Source organism: Orbicella franksi, chromosome 10 (assembly GCF_964199315.1).
Source record: "Orbicella franksi chromosome 10, jaOrbFran1.1, whole genome shotgun sequence".
NCBI classification, from domain to species: domain Eukaryota; kingdom Metazoa; phylum Cnidaria; class Anthozoa; order Scleractinia; family Merulinidae; genus Orbicella; species Orbicella franksi.
The window spans coordinates 20721494-20740901 of record NC_138154.1 but is presented as its reverse complement, the minus strand read 5'-3'; the positions used below and the strand labels follow the sequence as shown (position 1 = coordinate 20740901).

Below are 19408 nucleotides of genomic sequence, written 5' to 3'. Positions count from 1 at the left end.
TAATAACGTGTTCACCAATAATTGGGTAGTTTTTTGATACCATTATTGTAGCATCAAGTGTTAAAGAGTGGTTATAACGACCCACCAAAATCTAAGTGCTGGAAACTGTTTTAAGCCACCTCAAGCCCATACCTAATTCTTATGTTGGCCATGACGCGTTTCAAACCCGAAACTCCCTAGTTAGGGTTGACACATCATGAGGGCATTTCGAGCATCGAGCTAAATGCCATCTGTGGCGGCATTATCGTACCATTTTGCCAGCATAGTAGTGCCATTTTGGAATTGGTTCCATAAAAAACCAAGCAGACAATCTAATTGGGCTACGCCAATCATATAATTTATTCCAGGATTCAAGATTATTCGATAAAAAGAGGTAATACAAAATTCCATTGAGAAACCAAACAGACGATCGGAATATAAACGCAAACCTAAGTTACATTGTTTTAAGCCTGAGTTACAGTACTAAACTTACTTCTTTGACGATGTCCAATCAGATTGTTTTGCGGTTTGTCCAGGTCAGGAAACAGATAAACAGATTTGAAAATAGCAGAAAACGGGTCAGCGAAACAGGTCAGCAACGAAGGTGTTCACAGTGAAAATATCTGCGACAAAAAACTAACTTATCCAAGCTCAAAGGTCAATTGACCGTATCGGTTACGCGACTAAATGTCAATCAAAAGGTATTTACGAAATCAAACGTCAATCAAATGCTAATTGTTCATATATTAACGGAACAGGAATAAAACATCTATTTCTAGCTTATTTAGTTTCAGAAATTGTCAAATTCTAAGCCGTTTTAAAGTTTTCAGTGCACAACGTTCTATGAATAATTTCAATGGCTTGTTTCCAGTGCACGACCGTGCATCTTCATTATGCCAGGCTCTTAAGGCCTGTCCTTCGATTTTTGCGAAGCGTGAAAATTACGAGGATAATGTATATTGTCAGGCCAAAATCCCATACAAGAGTCCACACGATTATTGTTAATTTTGCAAACTGTCCAATTAATTCTAATTTGGACATTTCTGAATTATTTTGTGATTGTGAGAATGTGGTAGAGACTAGCAGCGTTGTTATTCAGTTGTTATTCTAAGCTTAACTTCTCACTTGACACTATTCCCCGGCTTTGCTGAAACGCGAGATGATCCACTGGCCATGTGGTCCGCGTAGCAGACGGTCTCCAGCAAGGATTAGTTTGAAAATTATCGGAAACAGGGAAAAGTAAAAATGAAATGCACTTTTAAAAATAAACTTTCCCAGAAGCTTTCGTTTATTGGCGTAACTGCCGAGAATAACTGGAAACCTAAACTTTGGTGGAATCCCAAATAGAAAGGACGGGGTTGCTCGTGGGAAATTTTAAGAGGTACGACGATCCTGTTTTGTGGACGTGGTTGAAAATTTTTTTCGCCCCTAACTGAGGAACCAATTCCCGGCCCCGCGGGTCGCCTCCACGATTCTCAGAGCGACGCCACGTGCCCGACTTGTTCCCAGGCGATCTCGTGCCATGCGCAGGGACGATGGGTGAGAAAGAAAACGGAAGCAGGATCTACTTCTATCATTGTTGTTGTTTCTGTTCATGATGTGGCGAGGGCTGAGAGTTTACAGCGGGATTTGCCCGGACTCTGAGTGCCGTACAAAACTTTATTTTCCATCTTACGCCAGTTCAAGCGTGGAATGCACAGGTTGCGGTCAACACCACGCGAAGGACAGTCTATTGAATGTGGAAGACATCCAAGACCCTGACATAGCTCTTCGAAGTCTTCTACGTTCAGTGTTACTGGGCCATGCTTCCTCTAAGACCACACCAGACCTGGTGAAGGTCAAAGGATATTCAAACTACCACTGCAAGCTGTTGTCTCCGCTTCTAACACATTATGGAATGGATAAAAGAACAGGAGAGGGGAAACTGTTAAGTGAAATGGGCCAAGGTGCCATGTTTGACTGCGCTGTTTTGGGGGATCGCGCATTCCAAATCGAGTCAGAGCACGTGGAAACGGCTGGCTATGGACGAGATAACACAGGATCGCATTTGTATCTTGAGAAAACTCTACAGGAGATAAAAGTTGTCAACGACAACGAAGAAAGACTCATTCCAGTGCATGTTGATGGCGACGGCCATTGTCTTGTCCATGCGATTTCGCGCGCTCTTGTTGGAAGAGAGATCTTTTGGCACGCGCTAAGAGCCAACCTAAAGAGCCACCTTGAAACCGAATTACACAAGTACAAAGGATTGTTCAGAGATTTCATTCACGATGACGAATGGAAAGATATCATTTCGGAAGCAGACCCATATTTCCAACCTCCAGAATCCTCCGGAGAGGGGCTTGGGTTGAGAAACATCCATCTGTTTGGCCTTGCCAATGTGCTGCACCGACCAATCATCTTGCTTGACAGTGTGACGGGAATGCAGTCTAGTGGCGATTACTCAGGCATATTCCTTCCTGCATTGATTCCAGAAGAGAAGTGCAAAAGCAAAGACAATACTCTCAATAAACCGTTGGCCGTGGCGTGGAGTAGCTCAGGGCGCAACCATTTCATTCCTCTTGTCGGCGTGAAAGGCAAACCCATGCCCAAGCTTCCTGACTGGTTAATTCCCAAAGCATGGGGAATTCCAAATGAGCTTGTCAAACGGTACGTGGAGTTTGATTGTCACGGCCACTGTTTTATCGGCGGGGAGCGTTGTCTACAAGAAAAGTACTTGCAAAGACTGGTGAAAGCTATGGATGACCTTTTCATCAAGAAAAACAATATAGCTGCACAGCTGGTCACTGAAGTTCACCAATTTGTTTACAAGCCATCTGGAATGGTTGGCGTTAAACCAGAAACAGTTACCATGGCAGCTAAATCAGCTGTTGCTGATGGTCGGCTGTACAGATGCCTGTCATGCAACGCATTAAGGGAGATGCATTTTGATATTTCATCCGAGCTGCTTAGACCCGGAGGAGAGCTGTACAATATGGCAGTGGACACTTATGGTCCTCTTGAGGAAGGAGTTAGCTATCCATTTCTTCAACAAGAACTGATCTGTGTACTTGATGCAGAACTGGACATGTTGGTTCCTGTTAAACACAAGGTATCTTGAGGATATGATGCTGTAAGAAAAGCCCCCACCACCTCCTTCCTGTCATTCATTTACATTGTAGATTTCAGGGAGATCGGCAAGGGGTGTATGTGGGGAAGAGGTTGAACTTGTCATCAAACCAGAAACACCAGAACATGCTGTCAAAATATGTACTTGTACATGTACCCCAGATCACTAATTACTAACTACTAAACGTTTATCCCTAATTTAACCCTAACTTGCATGTAACTTTCATGATCCAAATTATGTGTTTTGTTGTTCCAGCTTGCGAACAGTGTTCCTGGTTTTAGTACAAGTCCTATGTTTACCAAAAAGTTGGGTCCCACCTCACACCATTGGGGAAACAACAGAAATTAAAAAGATTGGGATAAAATGTTAATGGTTCACGTGCTTGTACTGAGTATGGTCAGCAATAGAATCCCCTTTATAGGGTTTGATTTAAAAATGTATGTTTATTTTGTAGTTATGTCATTGCTTACTGAAGCAAACTATTTTGCCATAATGATATAGTTATTAAAATTAGATATGCCGGTATATTCGCACCTCTACATGCAGTTTCACTAATGATGTGAAGTATATATGAAGTAATTCATATTTGCACTGCGGTTGTAGATGAAAGTGAAGAATGATCATCGCAGTAAATTTTCCAATTTAAGCAATTGGAAAGAAGACACCTGAAAAAATCAGGGCTTCGACGGGATTCGAACCCGTGACCTCCGCGATACCGGTGCGATGCTCTACCAACTGAGCTATGAAGCCACACATTGGGAGTGAGGTCAATTAGTTGAGTTCATATCTTCCCGTGAGGAGTGAAATGATGTGAAGTATATATGAAATAATTCATATTTGCATTGTGGTTGTAGATGAAAGTGAAGAATGATCATCGCAGTAAATTTTCCAATGTAAGCAATTGGAAAGAAGAAGCCTGAAAAAATCAGGGCTTTACTGCAATGATCATTCTTCACTTTCATCTACAACCGCAGTGCAAATATGAATTATTTCATATATACTTCACATCATTTCACTCCTCACGGGAAGATATGAACTCAATTAATTGACCTCGCTCCCAATGTGTGGCTTCATAGCTCAGTTGGTAGAGCAACGCACTGGTATCGCGGAGGTCACGGGTTCGAATCCCGTTGAAGCCCTGATTTTTTCAGGTGTCTTCTTTTCAATTGCTTAAATTGGAAAATTTACTGCGATGATCATTCTTCACTTTCAGTTTCACTAATGTTAAAAATAAACTTTACTCATTTTTTATGTTGAAAAGAGAAATCTTTGATTGCCGTTTTCATTTTTCAACTTCTTCATGAGTGTTCTTATGTTTCACATTTGGTTTGTTTGTATTTTACTTTGTTCCAGATTTATTACCTGTAGTCTTTTAACAAAGAAAATACAAATCAAACTACATGTAGTTTGAAGTCAAAATGAGAAGAACAAGACATTGCACCTTTTACACACAGTTGACGCATTTTCAATATCTTCAAAGCAGTTATTTAGTAGTTCTCTGAAATAAATTGATTTGACCTGAAAAATCATTTTAAACTACAACAAATATATGTATAAGTATTTTTGACAGGTAGCAGTTTACTTTTGAATGGCTGTAAATTGTACATACAACAAACATACAAGTATTAGATGTACAGGGTTTTTTTTTTGTACTTAATTGAGTTCATTCAGATTCATGCAGAACCAGGGTTAGATTGTGAATAGGAAGCGTTCCTAGGTGAACATACGTTTTGCCAAAGCATCTCAGATTTCTAGGGTACATACATGTACACGTAGCTGTCAATCTTTGTAGATCTAAGAAACAATATTGGGATCACCTAGGATCTTAAGAAGTAACAAAATCTTTGATCACGTGGAATGTACTCCTGAACCTGTCATATGGACATCAGAGTTTACTGATTAATTCAATGCAGAAATCTCCTTTGTGTTCACAGAATGTGGCCTTGCGTGAATGCCGTTTTTGCCGCGGTCCTCTTCGCCGGGTTAAGTCAGATGGCAGTGCAGTGTATATGAATGGCGACAGAACGACGACACCTGTTGAAGGACACAGCCGGTGCGGATGTGGTTTCAAACATTACTGGAATGGAAGAGAGTACGACAACATGCCAGAAAGGTCAGGCTTACATGCTATGATTGCAGCTGCAATGAAAAATAACGCTGCTGGAGGGCAACATAATTGAAGGGGTGAGTGCAAAACCATGCTAAGTGACGATTTGGGTGAAAAAAAGTTTTCGCGAAATGGCTTGAATTTTTGCATGTGGTCTTCAATGTAATAGAAAAATGCGGCCCTGTATTTTTGTCGCTGGTTTTTGCTTCGTTTTCGAGTTATAACGTATGCAAAAATACTTGGCTTTTCCTAGCCATGTTTTTAGGAGTTTATTTGTTGAACAGCAAACAGGCAGACTGTTTATAGTGTATGAAGTCAAAATCAAATCTCACAGCATATATAGAATGGAAATCTGGGAACAGATTGTTTACGTCGGGTATTGTGACGTGAGCACAACACGTGAATCGATCGAGGGTCAAACGAAATTCATCGAACAAAAAAGAGATGTGCCGCATTAGAGCTCTGTCAACTAATATCTTAAGCATTGTTTTAAAGTACCTTGTGTGCCTGCCTGGTGGTTGAGAGGCATCATAAAGTCTCGATAAACCCGTAAGTCATCAGCACGTTTTAAAGAATCAAAATGTGTTCTGAAACTTCGAAGGCAGCTGATATACCGTAATCGTGTTATCGGCGTTCGAAGTCAGATTGAGCCAGGCAGCAAAGTCCAAGAGCAGTTCTTGCCCAAAAAAAAATACCCTCTGGTGAGTCGTGGCCCATCTGCCAAGCGTTGCTAGCGTCAAAGTTTGGAAAGTGAGAACTGGTTTTAGACTTATAAAATTTGTCTTGTATTGACCGCCATGTTTTCCCGCGCACGAGGTGTAAAGACCCTTCCCGGCATGCATTGCGATCACGTTCTGTGGACGTTTCTCAAACTGGTAACTAGATTGTTTAAACATAAGAATGGCCAACAAGTACCGATCAATTGTAACATAGATCTGTGATCCAGGTTGCGTTGATTTTATTTCAAATTGGCATGATTTGTAGTGTTTTGAGCTTCTGGGATCAACGGACATGCAGATGTATGGAGACCCGTATGTTGCGGAGAAGGGTTAATCTGTTAATCTGTCAGCCCTATTTATAGCGCGTTTTCACGTGAAATCAACATCATTGAGCTTATAAGTTGCGTGAAATTACCATTTTGCTGTTTTCTAAGTGAAACTAGCATCCTTGCCGTCAAGCATTAACGTGAAATCAACATTTTAACCTATTTAGACCAGAAATTAACATCACTGAGCTTATGCGCTGCGTGAAATTGACATTTTGCTGGTTTCTAAGTGAAACCAACATACTTGCCGTCACGCGTTAACGTGAAATCAACATTTTAGCCTATTTAGACCTGAAATCAACATCATTGAGCGTATGCACTGCGTGACATTGACATTTTGCTGGTTTCTAAGTGAAACCAACATCCTTGCCATCACGCGTTAACGTGAAATCAACATTTTAACCTATTTAGACCTGAAATCAACATCATTGAGCTTATGCGCTGCATGAAATTGACATTTTGTTGGTTTCTAAGTGAAATCAACCTCCTTGCCATCATGCGTTAACGTCAAATCAATATTTTAACCTATTTAGACCTGAAATCAACATCATTGAGCTTATGCGTTGCGTGAAATTGACATTTTGCTTGTTTCTAAGAGAAATCAACCTCCTTGCTGTCATGCGTTAACGTGAAATCAACATTTAAACCTTTTTTGACCTAAAATCAACATTTTTGAGCTTATACGTTGCGTGAAATTGACATTTTGCTGCTTTCTAAGTGAAATCAAAGTCCTTGCGGACGCGGCTTGCTGATCCTTTGTTATGATAAACCGAGGCGAGACTTCGACTTATAACAAAGGCTTGGCTTGGCTATTATAACAAAGGATCGGCTCTGTTTATCATAACAAAGGCCCGGCTTCGTTTAATTGAAGACCTCGGCGGGAAAAGGGCGCTAGGTATTTTAATCAAAAGTGAACTTTGTCGAAAATGCTCCAAATTTCGCATGCAGTTTTGTTTAGGTATGTTTAACAATGTCCCATAGTTTTTCCGCTAAGCTTCGCTTCGTTTTCGAGATATTGCATATGCAGAAAAACCACTCGGTTTTCCTAGCGGCGTCTTTATAAATGAAGCAAAAACCAGCGACAAAAATACAGGACCACGTTTTTCTATTACATTGAAGACCACATGCAAGAATTCAAGCCCTTTCGCGAAAATTTTTTTTTTCACCCAAATCGTCACTTAGCATGGTTTTGCACTCACCCCTTCAATTGTTGCAATTTTCGACCCAGTATCACGGGCAGGGGTGGATCCAAGATTTTTCCACAAGGGTTGGCTAGTACTTTGGGGTTGCAGAATCATTGGAGCATGCCCCCAAAATATTGCAATTTGAGAACTGAAACCTGATTTAAAACTGTTACACTAGAAGTGTGTGACCAGCAATGGATGAGCATGCCATCTGGTGGGTAACCATACCTGAACTCTTTACTTAACCATTTGTCCGCTTTTCAAAATTTTCAGAATTTTTGGTCAGGTGGGAAGCACACTAGTTATGAATTTTGTCAACAACTCTTGTAACCTGGAATACACATACTTACAGTAATTAAAAAACAATTAAAAAATTATTTGCACCACTTCACTAGTTTTAATTTTTTGTCATAAAACATCGATCCAGAACAGTTTTGTCCAACACACTAAGGTCTATTACACTGTAATAAGCAAATGACTTTGTACACTTTGTATTAGTGAATATGATTATTGGTCTTTTTCATTAGTTTCCCAATTAGCTTGGAATGGGGTGGAAAGACTGTCTCAGAGACAGTGTATTGGTTCCAGTATGAACATGATCCATCTCTTAATTCCAATGTGTATGATGTTGCAACCAAGCTTGTGCAGAAGCACTTTCCAGGGGAATTTGGCAGTGAGAGGCTGGTGCAGAAAGTAGTAGATATCATTTTACGACAGACAGCAAAGAGAGAAGGAGAGAACAAAGGTTGGTTGCAGTGTGATGTTTTGTGATAATTCCTTAACCATCGAAAGGATAACTTAACCTTTCTCCTCATGAAACATGAGACGATAACTGACTACAAACATCTGGTTATGTGTGCACTGAAATACACAGTTAGATATTGAAATGAAAGATCACATTAGATACATGTATTAGTAACATTGTGCATTCTCAGGAGTACTTTGTATATGACAGCTAAAAATCAAATGGAAAAAAGTACCTACACTGTAGGGTTCAATCCCCTAGCCAGGTTTGTTTTTTTGTGTTGTGCTGTGTTCTTGGGCAAGACAAACTCTCACAATGCCTCATTCCACACAAGTGTATTGTACATATTAAGGGTGCATTCCTTTGGGTTGATCTGGATCAGGATCAGTGATCCAAGATCACTTGGATCATGGGGCATCAAAGGAACGGATTAATCCACTTGGGTCACGGATTCATCAGTCCCTTTGATGCACCATGATTGAGTGATCTTGGATCACTGATCCTGATCCAGATCACCCCCAAAGGAATGCATCCTAAGTGCATTCTGGATGATTAAATGCTGGTTGGTAACCCTGCAGTAAACTGGCATCCCACCCAGGAGGGGTGGGAAAGTACAAATACTCCCAGTTACTTCATGCTACAACATTACATGGGATACAATGTACATTGGAAGTGCTATCACTGTAGGTCACTACGCTCAAATGGAGACTACGGGTATCTCTTACCTACTGGTTAAATCATTTTTAGGAGCACGCCCTAACTTTGTTTCTCAAAATGCAAGTGGAGCAAGCAGTGATCAAGACACTAATGCTGTCAGCACCTTCACACCTAGTAAGATAATCCTGACAGGAGAAAAAAAGAAAACGTTACACAGAGAGGAACTAAACTTGAGTGAAACAGAAAGAGTCCTAAAGACCAGGACAGAACACCATGCTGCCATAATGCAGAAGAGAAGGAGCGGCGAAGGAGTTAAGAAAACCGCAGAGAAAGAAGCTAAAGTTCCAAAACAACTGGTACTGTTTGAAACACTCTGTTAAAATCTCAGCCTCACATGCTCTTTTACCCCTTGTTCTACGTGTGTAGAGTAGGAGATGGGGTGGCCTTCATGTACATGTAATAGTTATTAGTAGAATTCTACTAGTATACCAATGCAAATGCTGTAATCTGATTGGCTGAGCCATTGAACACTATCAGCCATTAGTGTGCAGTGGCTAGAGGTCGTCTAGGAAATGGCAACATTTTTTGCTTTTTCCCAAAGATTTGGAAGAAAATTTTGATGCAAATGGGTAATTAAATTCCTGAGAGGTCTAAACGAAGGACATTTATGGTTTCTTGACTTTTTTTTAAAACAGTTGAAATAATCGAAAGAACTGAAGTGCGCGCACACACAAAATTAAAATTTTAAAAGACAATTCAATCTGAGCGATCTTTTTCAGACGCAAAGTTTAATAAATACGTCAAGAAATAATTGGAAACCGTTATTTGAAGTGAATTTTATGTATTAATTAGTAAGAATTTTACTAAAACAATTAGATTATTCGCTCTCGATTTCTATGAGGTGATAGTTGATTCAGCCTTCAGCCTCATCAACTATCATTTCATAGAAATCTCGAGCTCATGATCCAATTGTTAATTAGCAGGCTGGACTCCAGATCAAGTAGTTTAGGTTTGAGCCCTGGTAGAGATCATTGTGTTGTGTTCTTGGGCAAGACACTTTTAATTAATCTCACAGTACCTCTCTCCACCCAGGTGTACATGTATAAATGGGTACTGGGAAATTTAATGCTGGTTGGTAACCCTGAGATGGACTACTGCCCCATGCATGGCTGTATAGACCACTTGATGTGACACATACTTAGTCATTTAAAAACACCTTCCTTCCTTACATTGTATACATGTATGTTATGTGCCTTAACATGTACTGTGGAGACAGGTTCTGCTCAAACCAGCTCTGGTGCTGGTACAAATTAATCTTGTAGGTGTGTGAACATTCAGTAGTTTAGACAGGCTCTATGTGTACGTGTGCTGTTTCCTGATTTATGATGACTGTGGTTTAGGTAATTAAATTTCTAATCATAATCATACTATTCCAGACTGGAGTCAAACCCCAACAAGCCAGTCCCAGTAAAACTGGTGAGACGCAAATCCCATCTGCACAAGCTGTTGTGAAACGAACTGACAAGAAAGTGCGCCTGTCAACATCAGATGGAAAACAGTCAATGCTAACACTTGCCATGGACACTACATTCAAAGAGCTTCAAAACCTGATAGAGAAGGAGCTTGGTATTCCACCACAGGAACTCAGGATTAGGTAAGAACTATGCAACCTGTTATCATTTGATTTAGTGCCCTACTTCCAGTAAGTGTTCCCTTCAGTTAAATGCCGCCTCCCTCAGTGTGAAGGTTTTCTTGTATTAAGCACCCTTTTTAAATATTACACCTTGGGCCCTGTGGTGCAAAGAGTGGATGACGCTATCCCCCTTAATAAATTGCTATTCAGTAAATAAGCGTTGGCAAAACATGCTATGTTATCTATTGGTTAGCGATTTATCCAGTGGATAATGATATCCACCCTTTGAATAACTGGAACCTAGGTGGCAATTATTAGCATTTTTCCCCACCTTGTCCAGTTGATAGTTTAGTTTTGAATGTAACAAATATTTCTTTTGTTATATAAGTTAATATAAAACCATCGCAGCAAGTTAACAACTGCATCCTGGTGTATGGAAGATGGGTGCCTGGGATATCCAGGGGCCTCCACTGTGACCGGCCAGCCCCTAGACAGTGTAACGCTCCCATGGTTGGCAATTTCCGCAACCCAGCCATGAGCCCCCGCACAGTCTTCCAGGTACCTGTCACACTGAGTTAACAGTGGAGACAGGGAGGGGAGGGGGGGGGGGGGGGCAGATGTCACATGAACAGACCAAAGATGTGCAGGAAACTGCTCAATCCTACACCCAAAACGTTCCAAGGACCACCATGCTGGAAGACACTAGTACAATGGTGAAGTGCACTAAGCTTGCAATACCATACGAATATTGCTGACCAGATGTACCAGCTACTCTTTGTTGTTAACTTTGTTAATTTACATTTAACAGCATTTAAATCCATGTACAGTTTGGATGTTTGGGCACATAGACATACCAAGGCAAAAACAAGAAAAAAATTTTAAAAAAGCACTCCATCCCAAATCAGTGCCCTACCTTGGTTAAAATACTTGTAGTAAAATTTAATTGGCACCCAGGCTCTAAAATAAACGTCCCTTACTTTCTTGTGCCTCCTCCCCTCATAAAAGAGTTAACAGTTGTTTTGTTGTAGGTAAAGTGGAAATTAGTATTATAGTATATCTGAATTAACAATTAAGAAGCCTAAGCCGTGTATTATACTGTGATAAAATACTACAGGTATTTGAGATCACGAGGGAAATGTAGAAAACACAAGCTGCAAGCAAATGTTTTCTAAATTTCTCGAGTGTTCTCAAATGTCCGGAGTTTTTATCACAGTGTGATACATGGCTTAGGCTTCTGCATTTGCTTTATCATATAGATTTTACACACCACAGGTAGAAACAACAAAGCACACAGATCAACAAACTGACACAATTTAATACCACTAAAGTGCTACATGCGACCCCGTGCCCCACTGGGGGCAATAAAGACTGATGATGAAAGTGCTACATGCCTCATCTCAAAACTTCCGGCTGCTTTGCAGAGAACCCCATCACAAATTTCGTCAAAGAAAATGTTTTTCACCATCTCTAACAAGAATGTTGACGAGAGGTACTTGTAATGTGGCAAAAAAACAACACACGTTTTCTATGTTTTATACTCTGATAAAACATGGGTTTTGACCAATCAGAGCACATGCAGGGACCTATCTATTTATAAATGTAAAGAAGGACATTATTATCTGGCTGTTTATCATGGTCCATCCTAATGGCTGTTTCCAAGATCAGTTCTTCTTCAGACTGTCTTTACTACCATGATAGTTATTCCAGTGTATCAATACTTTGTTGACTAGGTACGGATTTCCTCCCAATGAACTACACCCTCCTGTCGAGGGACATGAGGAGGACCCAGTTCCCTTGCAACACGGTGACAGAGTGATGGTGGAACACTTAAAGCCAGTTGTCCCAGAGCAGATCCCCCCGGATGTGGTTATGTCAGAAGTAAAAGCGCAGGGGGGTGAGAGTAGTGCTTCTTCTGAGGCAGAGGCAAAAAGTGATCAACAAAGACAAGGTTATAACTTAAGACCGAATAATTAAAATTATGGTTTAAATATATACAAAATGTAGTATATAATACTTGTGTGGGAGTCATATATGTACGTCGACAGTGTGCAAAGAAAGTGGTGTCTGATAGCCCGGGGCTAGCCAGTTTTCCAGTTGAGCTGGTGGATTCTGTCCATCACTTATCCAATGAGCAAGAGAGGTTTTTTGGTAAAATATTTGAGGAAATTCAAATAACAGAAGACCTGTAAGAGATGAACCTTTGGGATGCTAGTGAGAATGATGTTTGGGCTAGTACATCATGGTGAAAACTTGCCCTAAAGTTTGAAAATGTGTATTCTCTACACCCTTAAGTCATAAACTTTTGACTCACATGTTGCCTTGATCATCACATCTGTAACAAACTTGTTACTCTGTGGGCGAATTGCATCAACAACAGGCAAGTTCACTTGTAACATCAAGGGCGCATCTGGCATACAGTGGAACCCTATAAATCCAGTCACCAACACGCCACAGAAATCTGGCTGTATTAATGGGGTGGCCATATCAAAGGGGTTCTTTAAATAAGAAAATGACTGACTGAGGTTTTCTTCAGACCAGAACAAAGTTGCCATGAAAATGGGTTGGCTGTAAGGCAGGGTTCCACTGTGCTCATGATCAACCATATTTTTTGTTCAGTTGTTCTGCGTTGTGGCTCTAAATTTTTTTTATTATTTCTGTAGCTGAGAACACTGCTGCTATGGCCTCAGTCCTTTTCAATGCATTAGGTGCATTGACTGGTGGAGACATGTGGGAAGCAGCACAGAATTGTCATGAAATGTTTGACAGAGGAGGGTTCTACTACAACAAGGTTGTCAGTGATCTAGGCCCACTTCAGCCAAACCAGCACTGCACACTCCCTCAGTTCCCAAACAAGGTTAGTGATTGACACATTACTAAATGCTTCACCATGCACCTGTAGTTGAACCTCGCAATGTATTTTACAAGTACTCAGTAGGAGCAGCTCATTACCATGGACTGTGGTCTTGGTGCGATAACTTGTAAGTTGTCTCATGTAAAAACATTTAACAGAAACACTTCATTAATAGGGGCACTTTCTGACATATCTGAGGTGTCCATATGAATAGGATTTGATTTGTACAACTACAGTATATAGTAGGCCATTTCCAAGTTACCTTTTGTCGCTTTTGTCCTCGTGCAAAACTTTTGTTATGAAATGCATTTTCATAACAGTGGTTTCACACGAAGACTCATTTTGACGCAGAGGCAAAAGGAAACTCGCAAATGGCGTATTAGGATTAGCAAACAAGTACCGAGTTTAATGTAACAGTGACAGCAATAGTCCACATATACATGTGCATGGCGAAGGTCAATCAGTTGTTAAGAACTGGTCTGAGAGAAAGTGGTCATTGACCATCCGCTCATAGAAAACTCGGGCTTGTAGTGTAGTTGTTAAATAATTGTTTTTGTGCTTTTGCCATTCTTACAGGTGTTTGCTTACAATGCTCAAAAAGATCGCTTGGACCTCTGTCTTGGCCAAAGACATATCCAAGTGCAACCGCTGGACAAAGACACATTATTGCTGGCGCACACTCGCCCCACTCAAATACCTGCAGAGGAAAGGACTAGCGGCAGTCTGTCCAGCGAGGCTAGCTTCAGTGGTGCTATTGGACACAGAGACACGTCACATGCTCGCATGGCATTTTCAGGAAAGGGGCAAACTTTATCAGGTGCCCAATCCCCTCCAAAACCTACTGTTGAGGTAAATAAGGACATACAGGTCCTATGTTTTAGGCTCAATAGGTAGAGGTAAAAAAAAATTAAAGGTAAAAAAAGAGGTAGAGGTAAATGTTACCTGCCCATTACACATATGTGGACGATTTGAATATGCATCCATTCCTGCCTGTTGAGAGAGTTTCTTTCAAGCAACTGTAGTTGGTTATCTTATGAATTTAGCCAACAGGAGTTACTGTGGTCAAATATTTAACGTAGTTCATTAGACTCCACATTAAAACCAGAAGTCTAGTACATAGTGCTGGCTCTTCAATGAAGCTTATAAATGAGCACCAGTAAATTGCCAGGTCGGCCTAGAAAACTAAGGGTCCTTTCCATCATGCCAGAACGACCAGTTAGACACCAGTGTAACTACCCGAGGAAAAATGGAGCGACATTTTCTGATCAGACCGGGCCAACCAACAAGAGGAATGGCTCTTACCATTTCTTATTCCTTTCCCAAATTCCCTACATTAGTGAAATCTACTGAAGAGAAGTAGGGCAATGAACCGGTTTGTCACAATGAAACAGCTAATTTCTGTCCGACCGGTCTGACTTGCACACTGACCTAGCAGTAGTTTGCAACCATCCATGTTTGGATGTTTCTCAACAAAAGCACCTTAGATTGGCCTGTAACAGAACAATGCATGTAACAATAATTATTGTTGTCCTTAATGAGCTCCTGTGTTAATAGGAATTATCTTTAATATGGCTTCATGAGAGGAGATGTAAATGAAATCCTTATTTGTATTGAAGAAGTTGCGGGACGTAATACTGAAGAAGTAATATACTGTTCGTTCTTAGTCCCTCCCGCCACCGATACTGTTGACCAACCCCAGCACTTCACAGACGAACACGGATCAGTCTGAGGCTAATCAGAGGCAGGAGGAAGTTAAGGAGGTTCAAGAACAGAATTCTAAAGAACTGAAGCAAGAAACAAGTGAACCTTCGGAAGTCATGATCACTGAACAAGTGGATGCGAAAAAGGAGGAACATGTTCAAGAAATGTCGGTTGAGAATCGTGGCGCTTCACAGAATACTAAAGATCTCAAGGAAGAAACAAGTACATCTTCCGAGTCCATGGTCACTGAGCAATTGGATGTGGACAAAGAGGAACATGTTCCAGAAATGTTGGTCGAGGATCCTGGAGTAGCACAGAAATCTAAAGAGCTAAAGGAAGAAACAAGTGTACCTTCCGAGTCCATGGTCACCGAGCAAGTGGAGATGAAAAAAGAGGAAAATTTTCAAGAAATGCTGGTTGAGAATTCTGGATCAACAGAGGTTGTTGTGCAAGTGAATACAACACAGGGACAAGTAGAGCAGATCACGCTGCTCGAGCGTGACAAAGAGGAAACAGAAGTGGCGTGCGTGACAGCAGAGGAAAACGAGTTCATGGAAACAAACCAAGGTAACATGGAAAATGTTGTCGACGAGCTTGTTGTTGCTGTTAATGATTCAACGAACCTCTCAGAACAAGGGGGCAATGTGGAATGTATTGAAACCACTTCAGAATCAATGGAAACTGATCAATTGACCAGTAAGGAAGATGGCGTGACGCAGAAAGTCACGCAGGTCACGTCAGACCAATCCCATAATCAAGCTTTGAGAGGCGACGTGACAGAAGGCGAAGTTGTAGACAATGCTGCAGATTCTGAGCTAAGTGCCAGCACAGTAAACCGTGCGGATGCTGGGTCGAGTGATGCAACAATGCTTCAAATGTCCGTTGCCATGGAGATTGACATTCAAGGAGAAAATAGTGCTGCAAATTCTCCAACGAAGGTTGAACTTTCAGAAAGAGAGACGTCGTCCAAACACCTCCAAGAATCGGAAATTGCGCTTGATCGAGAATCAAATCAAGGGCTGAACAGTGGAGAAGATGGAACGTCAACCGTGATGAACGTTGAAACTATTACCGAGTGTGACACTAATGAGGGCTCGGTTCTAGCAGACACTAGTTCGGAAGGGAGTGGACTATGCACTGCACCTGCAACTAATACTTAAAGTAGCTTAAGGTAAACTTAGCTGTTGCTATGGTATTAAATACTGGAGGTCGGCTCAGACTCGATACATGTTACAGAAAGGAGCCAGGCGCTGTGGACTGAAAAGGTCTGGCTGCACGCCGGTGCTGAGCTCCTGAGGCTGAAGGGAAGCGCCAGGGGCAGGGCTGACTTAGACTGCGAGCAGTCTCTCTTTTGCTCGGAAATCCGTGGGGAAGAACGCAAAACACCTGAGCGTGCGGGCGTGACTTCGAGCGTGACATGCGAGTAGCGCGGGCGTCGGAAGACAAGGGCTCGTCTTCCGACGCCCGGGCCACTTTCGGCTCGAGGCTTCGCATATCACGCTCGCACGCTCACGGCCCACCGCTCGCTTCTGTGGCGATCTTCTTTGCGTTCTTCCCCATGGAGCTTCGAGAAAAAGAGACTGCTCGCAGTATCTGCACTGACCAAGTCATAGATACATCCTCAGGAATAAGGACCCAGTGGTCAAAAGCTAGTATTTTATCAGTCTTGGTGGCAACAGTTCTTTGTGCCTTGAGAGTTCCTGATTCTTCTCTCCTCAGAAAACAACATCTCCTAGTCAGTAGTCTTCGAGCTCTCATTTTAGCTTGTTGTCATTTCAATGTTTCTTATCAACTTTATTTCTGACCTACTGGGTTTAGTAAGTTCCAGATTTGACTTATCGCTTGGTATGGAAGTTTCTTTGGAACTGCGCCATTCACAGCGTTGATTTAGGTAGACAGTAGTAGTATATGTGATGTAGCTTAACGAACAAACATAGAAGTTGAATAGGAGATTAACTACAGTGGACCATGTTAATATGATCAACCAACATGCCTCCAAAATCTTACCACTGCTTTAAGCAGCATAGCCACTTGAGGGGACTGAGTTATTCTTTAGAAGGCCCTGGTGATGGGTGACAAACACATCCAGAGTATATTAATTACATGTAATTATTGTGTGTTTGTACGGTGATCAAGGTTATTTCTCATTCTTGGTCCCAGAGCTCGTCTCTTTGACAGGGGAGCACTGGGTTCTGGGTCCCAGTTCCTGTGACCGTGGTGGGATCTCCCGGCAGTCACTAGAGTATCGCATGGCCCAAGGCTATGCTGTCGGAATCAGTAATGTTTTTTTTAGTTAAGAGATAGAGACGTGGTATTTTTACACTCTTTTATATTTAGATAGTCACATGGGTGCGTACAGTCAGTTACCGTAAATCCTCGAATTAGCGCGCCCCCCCCCCTCCCCCTTGAATAAGCGCCCCCTTCGAATAAGCCCCCTTCCTATCGGCGAAAATTTAAAATAAGCGCCGCCCCCCCCCCCCCCCCCCCGGAATGGAACATGGTAGATAGAGTTTTTGTTGAAAACAACAGATGAATTCTGCAAGATGTCCTGCCCTATTTATCCAGAAATGAAGCAGCTCTCGTAAGCTTGTTATTTGTTTGCTTGTTAGCAGCTGTTGTTTTGGGGGCAGGGGCATTGTTTCTGTTTGTCCTATTGTCCCGTCAAAGGGTTTCAAGCCATTCGTGAGAGACCTTACGAGAGCTGCTTTCCGCTCATCTTTGCCATGAAAGTGCAAGAAAATCATACAATTCTTCTTTAGTATGTTAGCAATAAATCCAGGATGAAAAGGAGCATTCTAATTGAGTGGTCAGAATTTTGCTTTAGAGACCGCTAAGATGGACCGCACTCGTGTTAGCTTAGCCGAATTGTTTATTTAAAACATTGTTGCGGGAAAAGTCACCTTTTCCCGTCCAACTGTAAACCTGTATTTTTCTAGCTGACAATCTAGGCACGTGGGTTGACGCTCGTACGCGTTTGCCGAGAATGGATATGGCTTCAACGTTGTGAAGGGGAGGACATTACAATAAAAAGACTACATGTACTCTGTATTGATCTGTACTGGTTGGTAACAAAATTTCTCGTCAAATACTCTTTATCATATGGCTAGCTCTGTGAGCGGGCAAGATGAACCAAATCTAGCACTGATTGGCTACCCGAGCGCACAAGATTGCGCTATCTTGCCCGCTCGGGACTACGCGCTGTGTCCCGCAAACAAAGTTTCCCCGAAAGCTTTAAAATAAGTCCTTAATTGACGAAGCTTGTCCGGTCTTTTTGGCCTCGTTCTTCGCCTCCACTCCGTCTTGGTCCATAAACTCGCAAAAAAAAAAAACTTGGCCAACATCCAGCCATCTAGACCTCCTGCTTGGTCAGTAGCCCATACAAAAAAACCATATAATCACTTGGGCCAATCAGAGGATGCAGATAATCCAGTAAACCAATCAAAACTCGAGACAAATACGTGTGGTTGGCACGGACTGCGAGAAAAAGTGTTCGAGCAAGTCACGGTTGGTTTTCTTTTAAGGCGGCTGACAACAGTTTCTTGCATTCAATGGTACTTGTATTTGGAATGAAATGCCTATATTTTTAAGAAAACTTCCAAAAAATGTCTTAAAGAGGAAAATACAACAAATAATTTTTGAAATTCTAGCTTCAGAAGACTTATATTGATCTTTCAGAGATCGTTCAAAAAGTAAAGCTGAATTTATTTTCCTCTTAGTATGTATTGATCAATATTCAATAATATCGTTTTAGTGTATCTGTAGTTTCTCGTCTTAACTGTTGTTAATTATTATTTGTAATACCGTTAGTTTATTAGTTGTCTCTAGTCATTGTTGTCAATGTCTTTAGTTCTCTTGTTGCCTTCAGTTGTATTTAGTTGTACCTAGTTGTACCTAATTGTATATTAATAATTCGTGTAAACATGACCCGCCTAGATTAGCTTAGCTATCCGCGGGTATGTTATAATTGTAATTTTAATTTGAAAACAAAATAAAATGTATGTATGTATATATGTATGTCTTGTAGTATGTTGAGTAATTACTATGATTCTTTATCAGTTTACTCTACAATAATGCCATAATGGAAAACGCAATTATTGGTGATCCCGTTTTGGTCGTTTGCTTGACATAACATGTTACTATAGCAATAGCAACCTGATTAAAGCACCCTTACTTTTAGCCTAGCTTGAAAATGATCCATACTTGCATTGCCTGTTAAGGTGCTGTACCATCGGGAACTTGCTATTTTGTCTAGCAAGTTTATTATTCCTGTGCGAGATAATTTGCAGGAGACGTTGCCTAATGTAACAGAGTAACATCCCCTTGAAATGATTACGTCTGGAAACGTTTTCGGAAGAATTAGCGTAACTTCGTTAGTGGCACGCCTAAGATTTCGCGCA

The 19408-nt window shown here is 41.3% G+C and overlaps 1 protein-coding gene and 1 non-coding gene across 2 annotated transcripts; both read left to right on the top strand.

Annotated features, from left to right (window-relative positions):
- Positions 1–1230: 1230 nt before the first annotated feature.
- On the top strand, positions 1231–19017 carry LOC145500552 (deubiquitinating protein VCPIP1-like). The gene is made up of 9 exons (XM_081480073.1): positions 1231–3070; positions 5023–5201; positions 7952–8169; positions 8917–9182; positions 10263–10480; positions 12190–12407; positions 13120–13313; positions 13887–14159; positions 14975–19017. The coding sequence occupies exons 1-9, from the start codon at positions 1574–1576 to the stop codon at positions 16169–16171; spliced, it is 4260 nt and encodes a 1419-aa protein (XP_081336199.1). The 5' UTR covers positions 1231–1573; the 3' UTR covers positions 16172–19017.
- On the top strand, positions 4155–4227 carry Trnat-ggu (transfer RNA threonine (anticodon GGU)). The gene has a single exon. It is a non-coding gene; the product is annotated as a tRNA-Thr (tRNA).
- Positions 19018–19408: the final 391 nt, after the last annotated feature.

Coding starts and splice junctions, on each gene's coding strand:
- LOC145500552 (XM_081480073.1), top strand. CDS start 1,574: ATGATGTGGCGAGGGCTGAGAGTTTACAGCGGGATTTGCCCGGACTCT. Junction 10,481..12,189: donor CCACAGGAACTCAGGATTAG/GTAAGAACTATG, acceptor TTTGTTGACTAG/GTACGGATTTCCTCCCAATG. Junction 14,160..14,974: donor CTCCAAAACCTACTGTTGAG/GTAAATAAGGAC, acceptor GTTCGTTCTTAG/TCCCTCCCGCCACCGATACT.